This window comes from Oncorhynchus clarkii, chromosome 20, assembly GCF_045791955.1.
Source record: "Oncorhynchus clarkii lewisi isolate Uvic-CL-2024 chromosome 20, UVic_Ocla_1.0, whole genome shotgun sequence".
NCBI lineage: Eukaryota > Metazoa > Chordata > Actinopteri > Salmoniformes > Salmonidae > Oncorhynchus > Oncorhynchus clarkii.
Genome location: NC_092166.1, coordinates 77,523,965 through 77,542,528, shown reverse-complemented (window position 1 = coordinate 77,542,528; position 18,564 = coordinate 77,523,965). Strand labels below are relative to the sequence as shown.

General features: G+C 40.5%; 1 protein-coding gene across 1 annotated transcript; it reads left to right on the top strand.

Annotated features, from left to right (window-relative positions):
* Window positions 1-583: 583 nt before the first annotated feature.
* Window positions 584-17,744, top strand: LOC139375699 (chitin synthase chs-1-like). Its single transcript, XM_071117507.1, has 19 exons — window positions 584-713; window positions 5,365-5,500; window positions 6,756-6,941; window positions 7,425-8,506; window positions 8,767-8,868; window positions 9,359-9,523; window positions 9,703-9,850; window positions 10,041-10,106; window positions 10,258-10,492; window positions 10,853-11,053; window positions 12,672-12,956; window positions 14,270-14,449; window positions 14,611-15,121; window positions 15,246-15,406; window positions 15,525-15,868; window positions 16,114-16,224; window positions 16,318-16,535; window positions 16,785-16,851; window positions 17,074-17,744. Exons 1-19 carry the CDS (start codon window positions 667-669, stop codon window positions 17,143-17,145), a joined length of 4,317 nt encoding a protein of 1,438 aa, XP_070973608.1. The 5' UTR covers window positions 584-666; the 3' UTR covers window positions 17,146-17,744.
* Window positions 17,745-18,564: the final 820 nt, after the last annotated feature.

Here is an 18,564-nt window from a genome sequence, read left to right as displayed (position 1 = left end):
AAGTCATTGGATTTACTAAGCTCCTCATCCAGTGGAGATTTGTGTGTCTTATTTTTTTAGATATACTGTGGTACAAATGGAGGATCTTTGTATACTGAGGGAGTCTTTGAACAAATTCATCATTTGTAATCTATAAGCATTTTCAAAATGGTCCTCAAAGCAAAATCACATCTCAAGGTGTTAAGTTTGAGTGTGGTGGGTATTTATCTATGAGGTTCTTCATCATACTTCATCATACCTTGCATTGAAAACCTGTTAATTTATGTTCTGTAATGATAGAACCAGAATATCAAGTATATTTTGAAAGCATTGTTGCTATGTAACTCATCTTGGTGACGAAATTGCCCCACTGAAAACATGTAAATGTTTAGGTGGTTAAGTTTGTACAGTATGTAAATTATGTAAATTGTCATAAAGGTAAGCAAAAAGATACCTCAAAATGTTCATTAATTTCCGTGAGAGACAATAAAGATGTTAAAGTGTTACGTATTATGGATGATCCTTGTACCTCTTTATGGGTGAAAGGACAATAAAAGAGGGAGGGCCCGAGGCATATCAAATAGTGGTAGCTGATTAAAGTGAACTGACGCATGCCAATACCTTAGTGCCTCAGCAAATGGACTAGCACTTAGGACCACTAAACTGTACCACTGAGGACAGTGAAACATGGAGGAGCTCAAATTCAGAGGGAGGAAAAGGGAAGGAAGGCACAGGTTAGTTTTATTAATCAAAAATAATTTAATTCAGTTTCACGTGAGAATCATTTCAATCAAAACTGTTAGGATTCCCAGGGCCTGATCTTGAAAATAATTAGCACTGTAGACATGGAAAAATATTCTACCAATACTGAAATGACACTAAATATAAGTAATACAACTATATAATGATACAACGATACTATGTACTACGGTAGATATCATTTACCATTATTGGGAAACTAATGAGAATTTAGTTTTGAAGATATACAATATAAGGAAGCAAAGTTGAACTCCTTGTCAAATGCTCCTTATCGAAGGGCCGCTGCTCTGATAATGCTGGAACTTTCCTCGGCAGTGTGTGAGATGTCACTAGAAGCTGTTATAATTCATCTATTACTCTACGGAGGATATAGTGTTAGAACAATAGATATTAGATCAATACTGACATTGTTATATTGAAAGAAAGCCGTTTAATAGGAATGAAAACACCACTAACATCTTACAATGTAATATTTGTTAAATGACTACACATATTATTTGCTTAGAATAAGTGTTTTGAGACATTAGAATGAGCATGATAGATGCATTGTAATGATTTCATGCTTTAGGATCAATAATAGCATGCAATTATAGGTATGTAAAACTGATCAATAGATAAAAAGTTTTAAATATATAATTGTTAGATACGACTGCACTGTTGGAGCTAGGAACACAAGCATGTCGTTACACGCGCAATAACATCTACTAAATATGTGTATGTGACCAATAATATGTGGATTCTTTTGTCTAATACTATCCGTCTAAAAAAACAGGGGTTCGCAATACTTTCTGGTGACTACCCACAACTACATTTTGCTCTGCCTGAAGTAGGGGAGACTGGAGGAAATGTTTCTATTTTACTCTATTGCTCAGAGACCACTTGAACTAGGCCAGTCATGTTTTGATATAAGAAAGGTACATATGTCTCCTAATCATTCATACCATTTATAGGTATGTACGTAAGATGGTCGGATCACAATATCGATTTGAATCTGAAAATACTGGACGTTAAATTTTCCCCGTGGCACGGGCAATTCTAACAGTAGTTGGGGTCAAATGTGACACCCCAGAAATAAACCAAATGTACTTAACTTGAAACACATTCATGTTCATGAATCATCATATGTAACAATTTTGCTAGGAATATTAGTATTTCTATGTACTTAACCAATAATTACAGAAACACCCATGTTTGTGCATGGCCATTTGGTTCTTCTCAAAACATCTGAATAGTCTGATGGTGCCCAAATGATATCTGTTTACAAATTCTTTGGCACTCTACAGGACCTCAATGCTATTTAAAGTTAGTATTTGTACATTTCATGTATTATTCATACAATCTTAAAATCACTTGTTTTCATAATTTGGCTGCTTGGCCCAGGGTAATTTTAAAACTACTTTACAATTGCCCCCAACCTAGCTACCATGACAAAACCTCATGTGCTTAGCAACAGACAAAATTAGTGACAACGTCATTCATGTCAAAGTTTAGCCAACATACTCTACACTACAGATCAAAAGTTTTAGAACATCTACTCATTCAAGTGTTTTTCTTTATTTTTACTATTTACTACATTGTAGAATAACAGTGAATACATCAAAACTATGAAATAACACACATGGATTTATGTAGTAACCAAAAAAGGTGTTTTAAAAATCCAAATAGAGTGTGCAAAGCTGTCATCAAGGCAAGGGTGGCTATTTGAAGTCTCAAATATAAAATATATTTGGATTTGTTTAACACTTTTTTGGTTACTACATACTACATAGTTTTGATGTCTTAACTATTATTCTACAATGTAGAAAATAGTAAAAATAAAGAAAAACCCTTGAATGAGTAGGTGTTCTAAAACCTTTGACTGGTAGTGTACAATGGGGCAAAAAAGTATTTAGTCAGCCACCAATTGTGCAAGTTCTCCCACTTAAAAAGATGAGAGAGGCCTGTAATTTTCATCATATGTACACTTCAACTATGACAGACAAAATGAGAAAAAAATCCAGAAAATAACATTGTAGGATTTTTTATGAATTTATTTGCAAATTATGGTGGAAAATAAGTATTTGGTCACCTCCAAACAAGCAAGATTTCTGGCTCTCACAGACCTGTAACTAACCTCAAACAGTCACACTCCAAACTCCACTATGGCCAAGACCAAAGAGCTGTCAAAGGACACCAGAAACAAAATTGTAGACCTGCACCAGGCTGGGAAGACTGAATCTGCAATAGGTAAGCAGCTTGGTTTGAAGAAATCAACTGTGGGAGCAATTATTAGGAAATGGAAGACATACAAGACCACTGATAATCTCCCTCAATCTGGGGCTCCACGCAAGATCTCACCCCGTGGGGTCAAAATGATCGCAAGAACGGTGAGCAAAAATCCCAGAACCACACGGGGGGACCTAGTGAATGACCTGCAGAGAGCTGGGACCAAAGTAACAAATCCTACCATCAGTAACACACTACACCGCCAGGGACTCAAATCCTGCAGTGCCAGACGTGTCCCCATGCTTAAGCCAGTACACGTCCAGGCCCATCTGAAGTTTGCTAGAGAGCATTTGGATGATCCAGAAGAAGATTGGGAGAATGTCATATGGTCAGATGAAACCAAAATATAACTTTTTGGTAAAAACTCAAGTCGTCGTGTTTGGAGGACAAAGAATGCTGAGTTGCATCCAAAGAACACCCTACCTACTGTGAAGCATGGGGGTGGAAGCATCATGCTTTGGGGCTGTTTTTCTGCAAAGGGACCTGGACGACTGATCCGTGTAAAGGAAAGAATGAATGGGGCCATGTATCGTGAGATTTTGAGTGAAAACCTCCTTCCATCAACAAGGGCATTGAAGATGAAACGTGGCTGGGTCTTTCAGCATGACAATGATCCCAAAGACACCGCCCAGGCAACGAAGGAGTGGCTTCGTAAGAAGCATTTCAAGGTCCTGGAGTGCCCTAGCCAGTCTTCAGATCTCAACCCCATAGAAAATCTTTGGAGGGAGTTGAAAGTCCGTGTTGCCCAGCAACAGCCCCAAAACATCACTGCTCTAGAGGAGATCTGCATGGAGGAATGAGCCAAAATACCAGCAACAAACAGTGTGTGAAAACCTTGTGAAGACTTACAGTTTGACCTCTGTCATTGCCAACAAAGGTTATATAACAAAGTATTGAGATAAACTTTTGTTATTGACCAAATACTTATTTTCCACCATAATTTGCAAATAAATTCATGAAAAATCCTACAATGTGATTTTCTGGATTTTTTTTCTCATTTTGTCTTTCATAGTTGAATTGTACCTATGATGAAAATTACAGGCCTCTCTCATCTTTTTAAGTGGGAGAACTTGCACAATTGGTGGCTGACTAAATACTTTTTTGCCCCACTATATAGTGATAAAAATTATGCTAGTTTGAATTATTGGGAATTAATTCTCAGGGCAGTAAGTAAAAATAATTTCACCCCTAAAAAAACTTATATGTGTCCATAAAACATGCAAATAGTGAAATATTTGTCTGTGACTTAACAAGCAAGGAGACAACCCAAATGTGCATGTACTGTGTTTCATCACTCTAGCTTGTTTGTGTTTGGAGAAATTCAAAGTGTTACAGTGTTATGGGTCTTCCAACTACCCCCTGTGGATAGGTTGAGAACCACTGATCTAGAACATCATCAACAGTCTATTCAGATAACACCATCAACATTTTGTCCCCTCGTTCAATTCAGTTTTATTCAGTAAACCTGGTGGGCATGAGGTTGTTTACATAAGGTTGATATAATGGATAATGGTCATATCTTAATTAGGGCGATTCACCATGTAGGGCTGGTCACAATTGGGTTGGGTGCGTTTGGGTGCTTATACTGGCGCCATAGTTATGTCAAAGCCAAAGCTCATTAGATAAGGTAAGACTGGCTGTCTGAATACAGACCGACTGGGCATCATTCATGGATATGACATTGTCAGAACCTACTGCACCCAATTAGCAGTTTCATTTACAATTCTACTGATTCAATAGTGGCTCATTTAGTGTCACCTTTCCCTGAAATCCATAAACACTGAGGCTCCTTATTGCTATTATAAACAGGTTACCAACATTAGAGCAGTAAAAGAGCAGTAAAAATAAATGTTTTATCATACCTGTGGTATATGGTCTGATATGCCACGGCTGTCAGCCAATCATCATTCAGGGCTCGAACCACCCAGTTTATAATGGATGTTATATGATGTCACTTGTGACTTACTTCCTTTGACCCAATGATGAACTACTAAAATCATTTACAGGTGTAGGATCTTAATTAGATTACCCTGTTGTGCAGAAAATGTCATGCACAGTAGGAAATGCAAAGGCTTCTAAAGTTTGTAAAAAAAAAGAAATGTATCAACCCTTAAAATGTTTTTATAACGTTAATTATAGTCCACACAATAATTCATATTTCCTGTTCTTGCTGTGAGAAAATTAAGATCCTACATCTGTACCTTCCCATCACTGGATATAACATATCTTCAAGTCAGACATTACAGCTACACTTTATAAAGGGTTTATAAAGACTGGAAGTTATTATTTTAAGGGCGGTTTATTAAACAGTAATAAACAGTTTTAACAAACTGTTTTAAATTGTGTTTGATACTGTCACAGAGACACCTGGGATCCATTCCAGTTAAATCCCATTGGTGCTGAGAAAGAGGAGAAGAGAAGATGCTTTGAGTTGTTCCAGCACCTGGTGGCAGCGTTCGTGGGGATAATGGTCCTGTCCAGTGCTGTCATCAGCAAGGTGAGCCAAAATGAGGGACCAGCACCCAGTTTAGCGTAGACAGGATACATCTTATGTCAGAATTGACTTTTTATAACAGGTGAGGAGAACTTACGCAGCAGGTAAGGATAATTAACATAACAGGTTATGACAATTAGGTTAAGATTAGGAAGATAAAATGCAAAAGAAATGTCAACTTTTGACATCAATTTATTTTATTTTAATTTCTTTACTTTACCCCTTTTTTTCTCTCCAATTTCGTGGTATCAAATTGGTAGTTACAGTCTTCGCTCATCGCTGCAATTCCCATACTGACTGGGGAGAGGCGAAGGTCAAGAGCCATACTTCCTCCGAAGCACAACCTAACCAAGCCGCACTGCTTCTTGACACAATGCCCCCTTAACCCAGAAGCCAGCCACATCAAGGTGTTAGAGGAAACACATTGGCAACCGTGTCAGCGTGCATGCGCCCGGCCCGCCACAGGAGTCACTAGAGTGCGATGGGACAAGGACATCCCTGCCAGCCAAACCCTCCCCTAACCTGTACGATGCTGGGCAAATTGTGCGCCGCCCCATGTGTCTCCCGGTTACGGCCGGCTGCGACAGAGCCTGGACTCGAACCAGGATCAGCTAGCAACTGCGATGCAGTGCCTTAGACCACTGTGCCACTCGGGAGGCCCTTGACGTCAATTTCACATAAACTGTATCACATCTAGCATTGACCCCAGCACCATGAACCTTGACGTCAATTTCACATAAACTGTATCACATCTAGCATTGACCCCAGCACCATGAACCTGGAAACTACTGGATCAAGCATAATACCTCCTGGGATGTCATCTTATAATAGATATATAGAATCCATACCATATCAGATACATTTCCACAACTCAGCATTGATGAATAGTATACAAGGGAAGGGGAATGGGTTCTTTATGAGACAAATCTCAAATCTGTGAATTGTAATTCGGAACATATCATACCAAATGGGTGATGGACATCCACAAATTAATTCACACCATACAAAACATAAAATATCATACTAAATGGGGCCTCAGATTTTTGTACAGAATAATATGAAATGCTCTGAGACCAGGTTGACACCCTGGACACCCTAGTACTCTCCCATCTGTTTTTTTTTTCTCTAACACATACACTGCTAACACTATGAAGGAATTGTTCACACTCATTATGTAGATCAGTGTTTAAATGAATGAATCTTAGATGCTATAATATTAGGAGTCTGATGTCAGTTGTGTTTACATCTAATCCGCCAGGGCTCTCTACTGGTTCTCTCCACACTCTCAAGCCCCACATCGACTAGGACTTCCAAGGAAAGACAATATTACATGCTCATGCTGGTGGGCTGTTTGGTGATGCCCAACCTGCTCGTGTTCCTCAAGTCACTGTGGAAATGCGCTTTCAAGAACTTCGTCCCACCAAACATGAGAACTATGGGAATTGTAAGTTGAAATATTATACAATTTGACTTCTTGGTGATCTTTGTATGTCTTAATTGCTGCTCAAATTTCTTGCTGTCAGTGTTGGGGAATTGATTTCTAATCTATGCAGTATTTTCAGTAGTTAGTTATATTCTCACCATGTAGCGGTGTAGCTAACTACTGGAACTACACACTGCTGTTTTTCTGGAAAAAGAAAAGAAAATAGGGGAGAAGTAGGCAAGAATTTTTCGGCATCATACCTGCCTAATTCTCACTTGAAACATTGTGTTTGTGTTAAATAGACTAAATTAAACATTCTGTTAACATTTGACCGCAAAGTAATCTCACCTTGCAATTTGTAGAAATTTCAGAATTTAAGGGTAGCTTTAGTGTAGCTTCTCTTCTTCCAGTGTGAAGTAATTGGTAGCCTGGTAAACTATATTTTCAAAGTAGCTTCCCCATCACCGCATGCTGTCAATACAAACTTAAATGTGTATTTTTCAGGTGTGTGGGATTGAATGCTTGGTGTCTCTTGGGACCTCCATCCTGGTGCTGGTGGTGATGCCCCAGTTTGACGTGCTGACAAACCTCTTTATCTCCGGGGGAGTCTGCATGCTTTCCTCAGTCCTACAGATTGTATTTCGTCTGCAGAGAGAGAACTGGAAGATCATCTTCCCCATTTGTTCTCTTATGCTTGTCCTGACCGGCTACTTTCTCCTTGGGGCAGACTATTATGTCCGGGTAACCTCTTTTGTATCAGGCCAGGAGGACGACTGTTATTGGTATGTTGGCATTGCAGTTTTTGCATCTTTTTTGGTATCTCTGAACTGGTGGGAAAACCCAGTGCAGGCGAGCAACAACATGCAAGAAATGCTGGCTGAGTTGGACACCTTCAGAGACTTTGTATTTGTGATATCGAGTCTTCTAAGGGTTGTAGTCATTGCTGCTGTGTACCTCATCTACCACGTGTTGATACAGGAAAACATTGTATGGGCAGATTTTGATTTCACCCCTAAGGCCGATGAAGATGAAAGTACAATTGCGAGGCATAGAGAGACACTTGATATTGGTCTTACTGTACTTTTCCTCCAAGCCTTTTTCTCTGCTGCATGCCATTGGTTTGGAGTGGTGGCTTGTAAGATCCACTCTGTGCGAATGAGCTTCGCCTTCCCTGTCTGTTTTACCGGGCCCGCTGTTCTCATTCTCGGCATGATCCTTTTCCTAACGCAATCTCAATACCTAGCTGGGGCCGACACAACTTCTATCATAGACTTTTGCTCGAGCCTAGTTGACCTGAGCACCAAGAACACCAGCACAGTCGTGATGCTGGAGCTCACCAAGAGCATCTGCAGGACTTCTTTGAGCAGCCATTACTGGACCTGGCCTTTCTCCCTACTTGCGCTGGAGGGCATTTGCATGTGGCTTGGGCTCATCACATGCACCTACTACGTGTGGAACTTCAAGGTCCAGAGGATCGAACGCACAACTGAGCTGTTTGTACGACGCCTCTATGAATCTGCCTTCATCGACCTGTCTCTGCTTCTGAACACCAAGATGAAGGTTGTGCAAACGAGGAACCAGGAGAGGCAAGACTTTGCTATTTAATTGATTAAAAGTCCACATGGTTTAAGACTTCACATTGCAACAGTGCAAATAGACATTTATTCAGTAATTGTTGAGTTTTGCCGACAGTGCACTATATAAGAAAGAGTCTTAGTGGTAGTGTGCTGAAATACACTTACTGACATTAACTCTGATCACTCTGCATTCAAACATGTTTAGAAATGGCTCTCTCTCCTCCATCCAAACATGTTCTCATACTTTCCCCATGTTTTTCATTCTACAGTAGTGTTGTTGACGACGTGGAGAATTGTGTCATTTACCTCTGTGCAACAATGTGGCATGAGACCTATGACGAGATGTTGAAGATCCTCACATCCATGTTCAGGTATTGTGCTTATCAATTTCGCTGGCTGTGTTTGATATTTCAATATTTCTAGCCCTGAAAAGTTATTTCATATAAATGTAGAATGTTAGTGTGTGTGAATGAGTGTGTGTGTGTGAGTGTGTGCAGCAGAGACCTCTTGTATACAACACAAGACAATGACACCGTTCACACCGCACTCAAGATGTATAACTCAAGTAGCCTTCAACACATTTGTCACTTGTTGTGGAGTTTTTCTGCACAAACATAATTACACAAGCGTTGTGGAGATACCGTAAAATGGTTGTGTAAACATATTGATACAGACAAACTCTCCATTGTATTACCAAAATATCCGTTATATCACAACCATTGTGTGAAATCAGTTCTACAACCTTAGCGTGTACAGGACCAACAGACTTTGACAAAATACAATGAATGATAAGGAGGTAATTATTATACTGTTTTGCATAAAAATAGGATGTTCTCTTAACATGTGTCTTGATGGTTTCAGGTTGGACCGGTACAGAGGTGACCCAAAAGAGGAACATAAAGATGTTTTTGACTTTGAATGCCACATATTTGTAGATGACGCATTCATGATAGACAAAGAGATGGACAAAAAGTTTATCAACGAATATGTGACCGATCTCATTCATGTGGTCATAGAGGTTTACAGGTAAGTGGACATTTGTTTTTTCTTTGCACTTTACTCCCTATAAAAAACAGACCAAGTGCCAGTTAATGAGCACAAGCAAGCTCTACTTTAAGATGCATTCACTATAAATGGGGGATCTCTATAAATCCAAAAGACTGCCAACTGTTTCATAATGAATCTGCAATGTTTGTGTATTTCAGGGTATTCACCAATAAGGAGCCCGATGATGTGTCAATTATTGAGACTCCTTATGGTGGGCGATTAATGTTTGTGATGCCAGAAGGAAACATGCTGTATTTCCATTTGAAAGACAAACAGCTAATCAGAAACAAGAAGAGATGGTCACAGGTGGGTAGGATGATTTTCAATATTACTGTATTCCATGATTTCACCACTGTTAACCTACGTTCTTTAAACAGACTTTAATGACTTTTCTTGAAGAACATAAATATATTGTAATTGCTTTTTTTTGGTTTTAGTATGAACACACTTGAGGAAAATTAAATGGTTATAAGTTTGCATCTGACATGTCTTTCAGATCATGTACCTCTACTATCTGCTTGGATGGAAAGGATACATTGTCAAGAATCCTCAAAAGATAACGGTATGTAATATATTTCATGCTAATTTCCATGTTATTGCCTTTATTCCCACAATACAGCTGATCTGTAAATATGAAAAATCAGTAGCGAGCCATGGTTCCATGGTTTCTCTAAATTAATGTGTATGATTTTTTTTGTATTTGTCTTCTACAGAGACAGAATAATCCTTGCCGTGCCAGTCTCATATCACTGGATGGGGAGAGTTTCCTGTTGCCACAGCATGACAATGACAGTAAGAGAAAACACATCTCTGATGACAATACCTACATCATGGCCCTGGATGGAGACACAGACTTCCACCCCGCAGCTCTGATATTACTGGTGGACCGACTTCGGAAGTACTGCAATGTGGGTGCTGCATGCGGACGAATCCACCCTACAGGAATGGGTGAGTAGAACTGATGTTGATACACCCTTTACCAAAGAGTTAGGGGATCCACTCAGACATGGCTATGTCCAGCATACTGTATATTTCAAGTGCATCTATCCGTATCACAGAAGCGTTGCGAAAGATCCGAGTTATAGCTCGAGTGAAATGTAAAGGCAATGTTCCCGCGTTCGCGGAGACTGCATCCCACGGGAAACGTTGCATATGTCGACTCAATCGGAAATTAAATTGACATTTTATACTTCCACGATACGGAGCCCCTAATCCAATTCCAACCATAACCACTTAGATATAATATATCAACATGTCTCGCTACCGCTACAGTATAACTGAACTGACATGCATTGATTTCTATTTTAGGTCCAATGGTGTGGTATCAGAAATTTGAGTATGCTGTTGGTCACTGGCTCCAGAAAACAGCTGAGCACGTGTTTGGTTCAGTCCTCTGCAGTCCTGGATGCTTCAGCTTGTTCAGGGGATCCGCTCTGATGGATGACAACGTGCTCAAGAGATACACCACGACTGCAACTAGAGCCTCTGAGTATGTTCAATATGATCAAGGTGACTACTTCCGTATTCTCCCATCAACAGCACTTGGTTTTCAGTATATGCTACTGGAGTATTAGATTATACAACAGGAGGTTCATAGAACGTTTTATCACAGTTTATTGAGCTATTTATGTTGGCTTCAATAGATCAAGGGTGACATAAACTCAGCAACCCTAACTTTCAAAGATAATTTATAAAAATCCAAATAACTTCACAGACCTTCATTGTAAAGGGTTTAAACACTGTTTCCCATTCTTGTTCAATGAACCATAAACAATGAATGAACATGCACAAGTGGAATGGTCGTTAAGACACTAACAGATTACAGACGGTAGGTAATTAAGGTCACAGTTATGAACGCTTAGGACACTAAAGAGGCCTTTCTGCTGACTCTGAAAAACACAAAAAGAAAGATGCCCAGGGTCCCTGCTCAACTGTGTGAACGTGCCTTAAGCATGCTGCCTTAGGCATGAGGACTGCAGATGTGGCCATGGCAATAAATTGCAATGTCCGTACTGTGAGACGCCTAAGACAGCGCTACAGGGAGACAGGACGGACAGCTGATCGTCCTCGCATTGGCAGACCACGTGTAACAACACCTGCACAGGATCGGTACATTCGAACATCACACCTGCGGGACAGGTACAGGATGTCAACAACAACTGTCCGAGTTACACCAGGAAGTTTCAATCTCTCCATCAGTGTTCGGACTGTCCGCAATAGGCTGAGAGAGGCTGGACTGAGGGCTTTTAGGCTGTTGTAAGGCATGTGGTTGGTTGGATTCGCGTTTATTGTCGAAGGAATGAGTGTTACACCGAGGCCTGTACTCAGGAGCGGAATCGATTTGGAGGTGGAGGGTCCGTCATGGTCTGGGGCGGTGTGTCACAGCAGCATCGGACTGAGCTTGTTGTCAAGCTCAGTGCAGGCAATCGCAACGCTGTGCGTTACAGGGAAGACATCTTCCTCCCTCATGTGTTACCCTTCCTGCAGGCTCATCCTGACATGACCCTCCAGCATGACAATGCCACCAACGATACTGCTCGTTCTGTGCATTATTTCCTGCAAGATGGGAATGTCAGTGTTCTGCCATGGCCAGCGAAGAGCCCGGATCTCAATACATTGAGCACGTCTGGGACCTGTTGGATCGGATGGTGAGGGCTAGGGTCATTCCCCCCAGAAATGTCCAGGAACTTGCAGGTGCCTTGGTGGAAGAGTGGGGTAACATCTCACAGCAAGAACCTGCAAATCTGGTGCAGTCCATGAGGAGGAGATGTACTGCAGTACTTAATGCAGCTGGTGGTCACACCAGATACTGACTGTTACTTTTGATTTGGACCCCCCCTTTGTTCAGGGACACATTATTCCATTTCTGTTAGTCACACGTCTGTGGAACTTGTTCAGTTTATGTCTCAGTTGTTGAAACCTGTTATGTTCATACAAATATGTACACGTGTTAAGTTTTCTGAAAATAAACGCAGTTGACAGTGAGAGGACGTTTTGTTTTTTTGCTGAGTATACATATTTACTGGCTCGTTAAGTGTTCCCTAGAGATAATCACTAAGTGTGCAGCTGTCCTAGGACCTGATAAGTATATTCACTTCCTTGAATCTTCCCTTTTCCTGCTGGCCAGGTGAGGACCGCTGGCTGTGCACCCTGCTCCTCCAGCAGGGCTGGAGAGTGGAGTACAACGCTGCGTCTGACGCCTACACCAACTCCCCTCAGGAGTTCAAAGAGTTTTACAACCAGAGGCGGCGTTGGGGGCCGTCTACTCTGGCCAACACCCTGGACCTCCTGCACAGTGGCAATGAGACGGTCAAGAGGAACTCCTCCATCTCCAGACTGTACATCTTCTACCAGATATTTACTGTCAGCTCCTCCATTCTCGGCCCTGCCTCTGTGTCTCTGATGATAGCAGGTACCTGTTCTGTTCATTCTTGTTCATTGTACGCACTATTTTATGTCTATATGTTGTTAACCAATACTCATTATACAACCTAGAGTAACGAGAACTGAAGTGCCACATTTTCCCTTAAGTCAAGTTGTTATATATTTTATTTTTATTAAGGTGTATATCAGCTTTAATATTGCAGATCGATTGTTGTTTCTATCACTGTAATTGTCTGTATCATTTCCAATCCCCCATATATATTTTTTTGTAAATACTGTATATTTGTTCCCCGGGCGCCGAAGACGTGGATGTCAATTATGACAGCCTCCCCGCAACTCTCTGGTTCACAGGGGTTGGGTTAAATGCGGAAGACACATTTCAGTTGAATGCATTCAGTTGTATAACTGACTAGTTATCCCCCTTTCCCTAGAATACACAGTGTATATTTTCCTTTATTATTTTCCCCTAACCCAACCACCCCTCCCTAATTGGAGTAAACTACTGGACTAAAATACTTAGGCTTCTACTTCCAGCTATTCATACTATAAACATTTCATGGACACAGTATATTTGACATTAGCTTTATTTTGTTTGTTTTTAGTCCCACCCTTCAGCTTCCCTCAACCCCTCCCATTTATCTCTGAACACCATCCAGTCCCACCCTTCAGATTCACTCAACCCCTCCCATTTATCTCTGAAGACCATCCAGTCCCACCCTTCAGCTTCCCTCAACCCCTCCCATTTATCTCTGAAGACCATCCAGTCCCACCCTTCAGCTTCCCTCAACCCCTCCCATTTATCTCTGAACACCACCCAGTCCCACCCTTCAGCTACCCTCAACCCCTCCCATTTATCTCTGAACACCACCCAGTCCCACCCTTCAGCTTCCCTCAACCCCTCCCATTGATCTCTGAAGACCATCCACTTTTTCTAGCTGCCATATATTTTTCCACTGTGCTGTGATGTTTCACAAAAGTTCTGAACCTTTCTATTTTCATAGTTTCTACAGATTGTAAATGAAAAATAGATGTTTTTGCTAAGAGTATTATATTATTGATTGGGTGATGTACAAGTTAAGTATTTTGAAATGTCAGTAAGTTCAAAAGCTCAAAGTCAGGCAGAGAGCCAGCTGGGTGAACGACATTACATATGACTACACATTTTAGGGCACAGGGCTAAAGGACAAACAGTATAAAGTATGTATACCCATCAGTTATGACTTTTGCTTTGGTTCAATAAAACCATAAAAGTGAGGTCAAATGGTATTGTTTTTATGTGCTATGATATACAGAGCTCCATCCCAGGAAGGTATTACCTCTTTTTTCTGTCTTCCTCTTTAGGTGCTTTTCAGTTTGTGTTCCAAATTGAAGGAACCCTGTCCATCATCATATCAGTCATCCCACCTATTTTCTACCTGTTAATTTGTTTTTTGGCAAAACCAAATACCCAGATCACCATTGCAGCTATTATGAGCGTGTTGTACGCCTTTCTGATGTTAGCATCATTCTTCGCCATCATCGGTAAGCTTTGGCAATGACTCTTCACATGATCATTCACTCAACACACAGAACCAAGTTGTTTATGCAAAGATAAAGCTTACCTATAATCCTTTAAAGGGTGGCGGCTGGTGTTAAATGAGTCAGACTGTTACGATACACATTTCATTTCATGCGTTCCCCAGGTGACATGGCTATGCAGGGCACATTCATCACCCCAACTGGCCTCTTCCTGGTTTCCATGGCTGCCATGTACCTGGTGACAGCCATCCTTCACCCCCAGGAGTTCAGCATGATCATCTATGGTCTGATGTACTTCATCTGTATCCCCAGTGGCTATCTCTTGCTCACAATCTACTCCTTGGTGAACATGCACATTGTCACATGGGGCACTCGAGAGACAAACAAGGAAAAAGAACAGAAGAAGACCCAGAATGTTCTCTGTGATCGAAACTGCAAACTTTGCTGTTGGGATATGAAACTACAAGTCACCCAAGAGACTGATAACTTGATGCTCCAGCAACTCCAGCAGGCAGTCAATCCAAACATACAAGTCACCCAGCAAGTGGTGCATGAACAGAAGCCCAACACCAAGGAAGAGAAAAACAATGCCCCAAATGAAGAAAACAGTGAGGAAATAAGTCCAGAGCTTTTAGACCGCAAAAGAGCCAAGAAAGACTTAGAATATGATACAAGGCATGTACAAAACATTTCACAAAGGCCCAAAGGACCTCGCTCATATACTGTCTAAAACAAACGTCTATCAAATGGAGGGCCTGTTGTTACCTGTTGTAACTTTTCATCCTCTTGTTCACAGCAGTGTTGACAGGTTTGACAGCATTCCTAAAAAGGAGAGCGCCTATTCCAGCATTGAAGATGACAACGATGATAACCATGACGATGAAGATGATAATATGCTTTATGACGGTTCGCTTTATAGTGGCTTCACCGAGGAAGAAAGAGAATTTGTACCTCAAAGTGGTAGGTGGTTCAGTACATGAAAGAGTATAGCTGTAACCTACAACATACAAAAAGTCAGTATGTAACTACAAGTTGAATTATAAATCAACAGCACCTCTACACAATTTGCTTTTAATAGATTGGGTTCAGCCTGTCAAGGAAGAGTTCCTGAAGAAATTGACCTACGCCAACTTGAAAAGGAACCTTCAGGAGCAGATCCGTTACACCCTGAGAAACAAGAACCAGGAGGATGTGTGTGAGGAGTTGGTGATGATGCTGACGGACACAGTGAACGGAGAGCTGAAGGACAAGGTGGGCCCAGAGGACGTGCTGAGCGACAGCCAGCTAGAAGAGCTGCAGTACGCCCTTAACGAGGCTGCCAGGAGGATCCTGAAAACCAACCGAATGGAGAGGCTTGAGAGGAGGGTAAAAAGAGCTGTAGAGAAAACCCTCATTGCCCCACAGGTGGAGAAACTCACTGAGGTAATGTTTGAGTGAAAACACACCCGTTCATATTGTATTTAATGTTATATTGTATTGCCTGGTGTCTTACTGGTGCAGCTCCGGACGTTTTCTTCTCTACATCTGTGACCTGGGATGGACTTCAGCAATAAGTTGACTGAGTACTCTGGAACCAGACCCTTTGAGTGGTAATCTGAAGAACAGACAGTGTTGAGCAACAATGTGCTCCAATAAAATGACCATGTTTCCAATATGCATTTTGGCAGGATGAACACGACTTTTGGAAGAAACTGCTTGAGAGATACCTCGCACCTATTGTAGATGATAAAGCTCATAAAGAGGAGGTGACAAGGGAACTGAAGTCACTACGAAACAAGGTGGGCTTTTCTATTTTTATACTATTTATTTACTATGTTCTATTAAACACATATGGCTCGTAGAATGATCCTTTTGTATTTGTTGTTTTACAGGCAGTGTTTCTGTATTTCATCGTCAACGTTTTGTGGATTGTGGCCACTTTCTTTTTACAAGCCATTGGAAATGATGTGATTAGTATCAAGATTGAAAAAATCTGGCCAAATGGCACATCCTCAGGAGAATACCTGAAGGTGGAGCCTCTCAGTCTGATGTTCCTCTTGTCATTCGCTGTGCTTCTAGTGGTGCAGTTCCTGGCTATGCTTTACCACAGGTGGGCAAACATTTCTCATTTCTCAAACACAAAATGATATATGATAACAAAATGATAACACCTCCATTCCAAACATGCATAAGAGGACAGAAATGTCAAAATAAAAGGCAGAAAGACAAATAGAATGCTGTGCGCCTTATTACAGTTAAACAAATTATCTCAATGCAAGCAAGTGATTAGTTTCAGTTATCTTATGATGAGTCTTGATGAAATCACACTAAAAGTGCACTGTGTTGTTTCTCTTTTCAGAGTTTATACTCTTATCCACGTGGTGTCGTACAGAAGCACAGAAAAAGACTACATTCCCAAAGACGAGGTGAGTGATCTCTGCTAATCCAAACAACAAGGAGGATAAAGTACATCTAATCGCCATCTACCTGATCGTAGATTATTAATCATTTGAGTAATTATGGTGCAGATATACTGAATATCTAACAGGTTAACAAATGATTTACTAGACGTCGTATGAAAAACAATTATTATGAAGACCGAAAATGCTTCTTGTTGATCATTTTATTTCTCTCCGTTTCTTGTGCAGGAGGACGAGGAGGGGATGATTCTTGAGAACCAGATAGCCAACGGCCTTGTGATCACCAGTGATGACTTGTGAAACTGGCGTTTTTTTTGCGGGCGTGTTGTTACTGAGTGTTCCATGAAACAAAATAGTGGCTTTGTGAAGTATTTTGCACCTTTATGTTTGAACATAATTCAGATATACATAGCAGTAATGATACTTATGATACTGCAGCAGTGAAATATGAAATGTTACTGCTAGCATTAACATAGTATCCAATGCCTGAGTTTTCTATAAAAAAAAACAGTTTCAATATTGAATAACAATGAGCCATAATACGATGTAGAATGAAAATATTGTAATTCAGCCTGATTGGATGTACTTACTGGGAAACAGACAATATTATGATCAGTTAATTCATAACAAAATCATTAAACATATCCAGAGAAATATACATACACAGATGCATACTTCTACGACTACATGCGCCTCCATTTTTCAAGGCGAAATAACCTTTCTAAATGTATGGCTCTGAACCTATCCAACTGAAGAAAACGGTCTTGCAATCTTTCACAGACGGACAATGTAACACATATTGTGAACATGAAGTAAATGTACTAGTATTTATACTGCAATATTTATGATATGACTGCCTATGTTGAACTCAAATAAAATTTACATTTCTAATAGATACTGTATTACCAGTCAAAACATTGAATGGCAAATGCATGGGGTGATTAGGGCTGTTACGGTGACTGTATTACTGCCACACCGACGGTCGCGAGTCATGATGGTAGTCAAATTCCACGTGACAGTATAGTCACTGTAACTAGGCTTCTCCAAGCGCTGATGCTGCTGCTGGTCATTAGTAGCCTACGAAACTTGCTAACTGCCTGGTACTCAGCACTCTATTGTTCCTCTAATCACTCTGACATCAATGCAAATGTAATCGAAAATCTAATCAAACACTTCATGAGCTCATGTTGAGCAACATTTCTATAGGCTATGCAATTGTGTGAGAAAACAGAGTGACGGCCTCTATTAAAAAGAGGAGTATCAGATCAGCTTTCTATAGGCTAGGCGCATTGCTTCTCTTTAAAACATGAGTATAGCATACCTTGCTGGCATGAAAATTAACCACAGGAAAAGGGTCCTCCATCCACTGCCCGTTTCGAGACAGATGCATGATAATGGTCCATTCTAAATCAAACAAATTTCACACACATTTTATTTAGTATATGTAAAGACAAGATTAAATCAAGAATAGTGTGATGATTGAAATATTAGCCTATCACTTGTGAATGATGCTCAGCTTATTTGGCCACTTTAGTTATGATACAAACCTTATCAAAACATGTAGGCCTATGGGCTAGACTACATGAGGTGTGCAACTATGATTAGAAAAAGAAGTATGCGCTGTTTGCCTTAATTAAGGATCCTCCCCTTTTTTTTCAATTTTCGCCTAAAATGACATACTCAAATCTAACTGCCTGTAGCTCAAGACCGTAAGCAAAG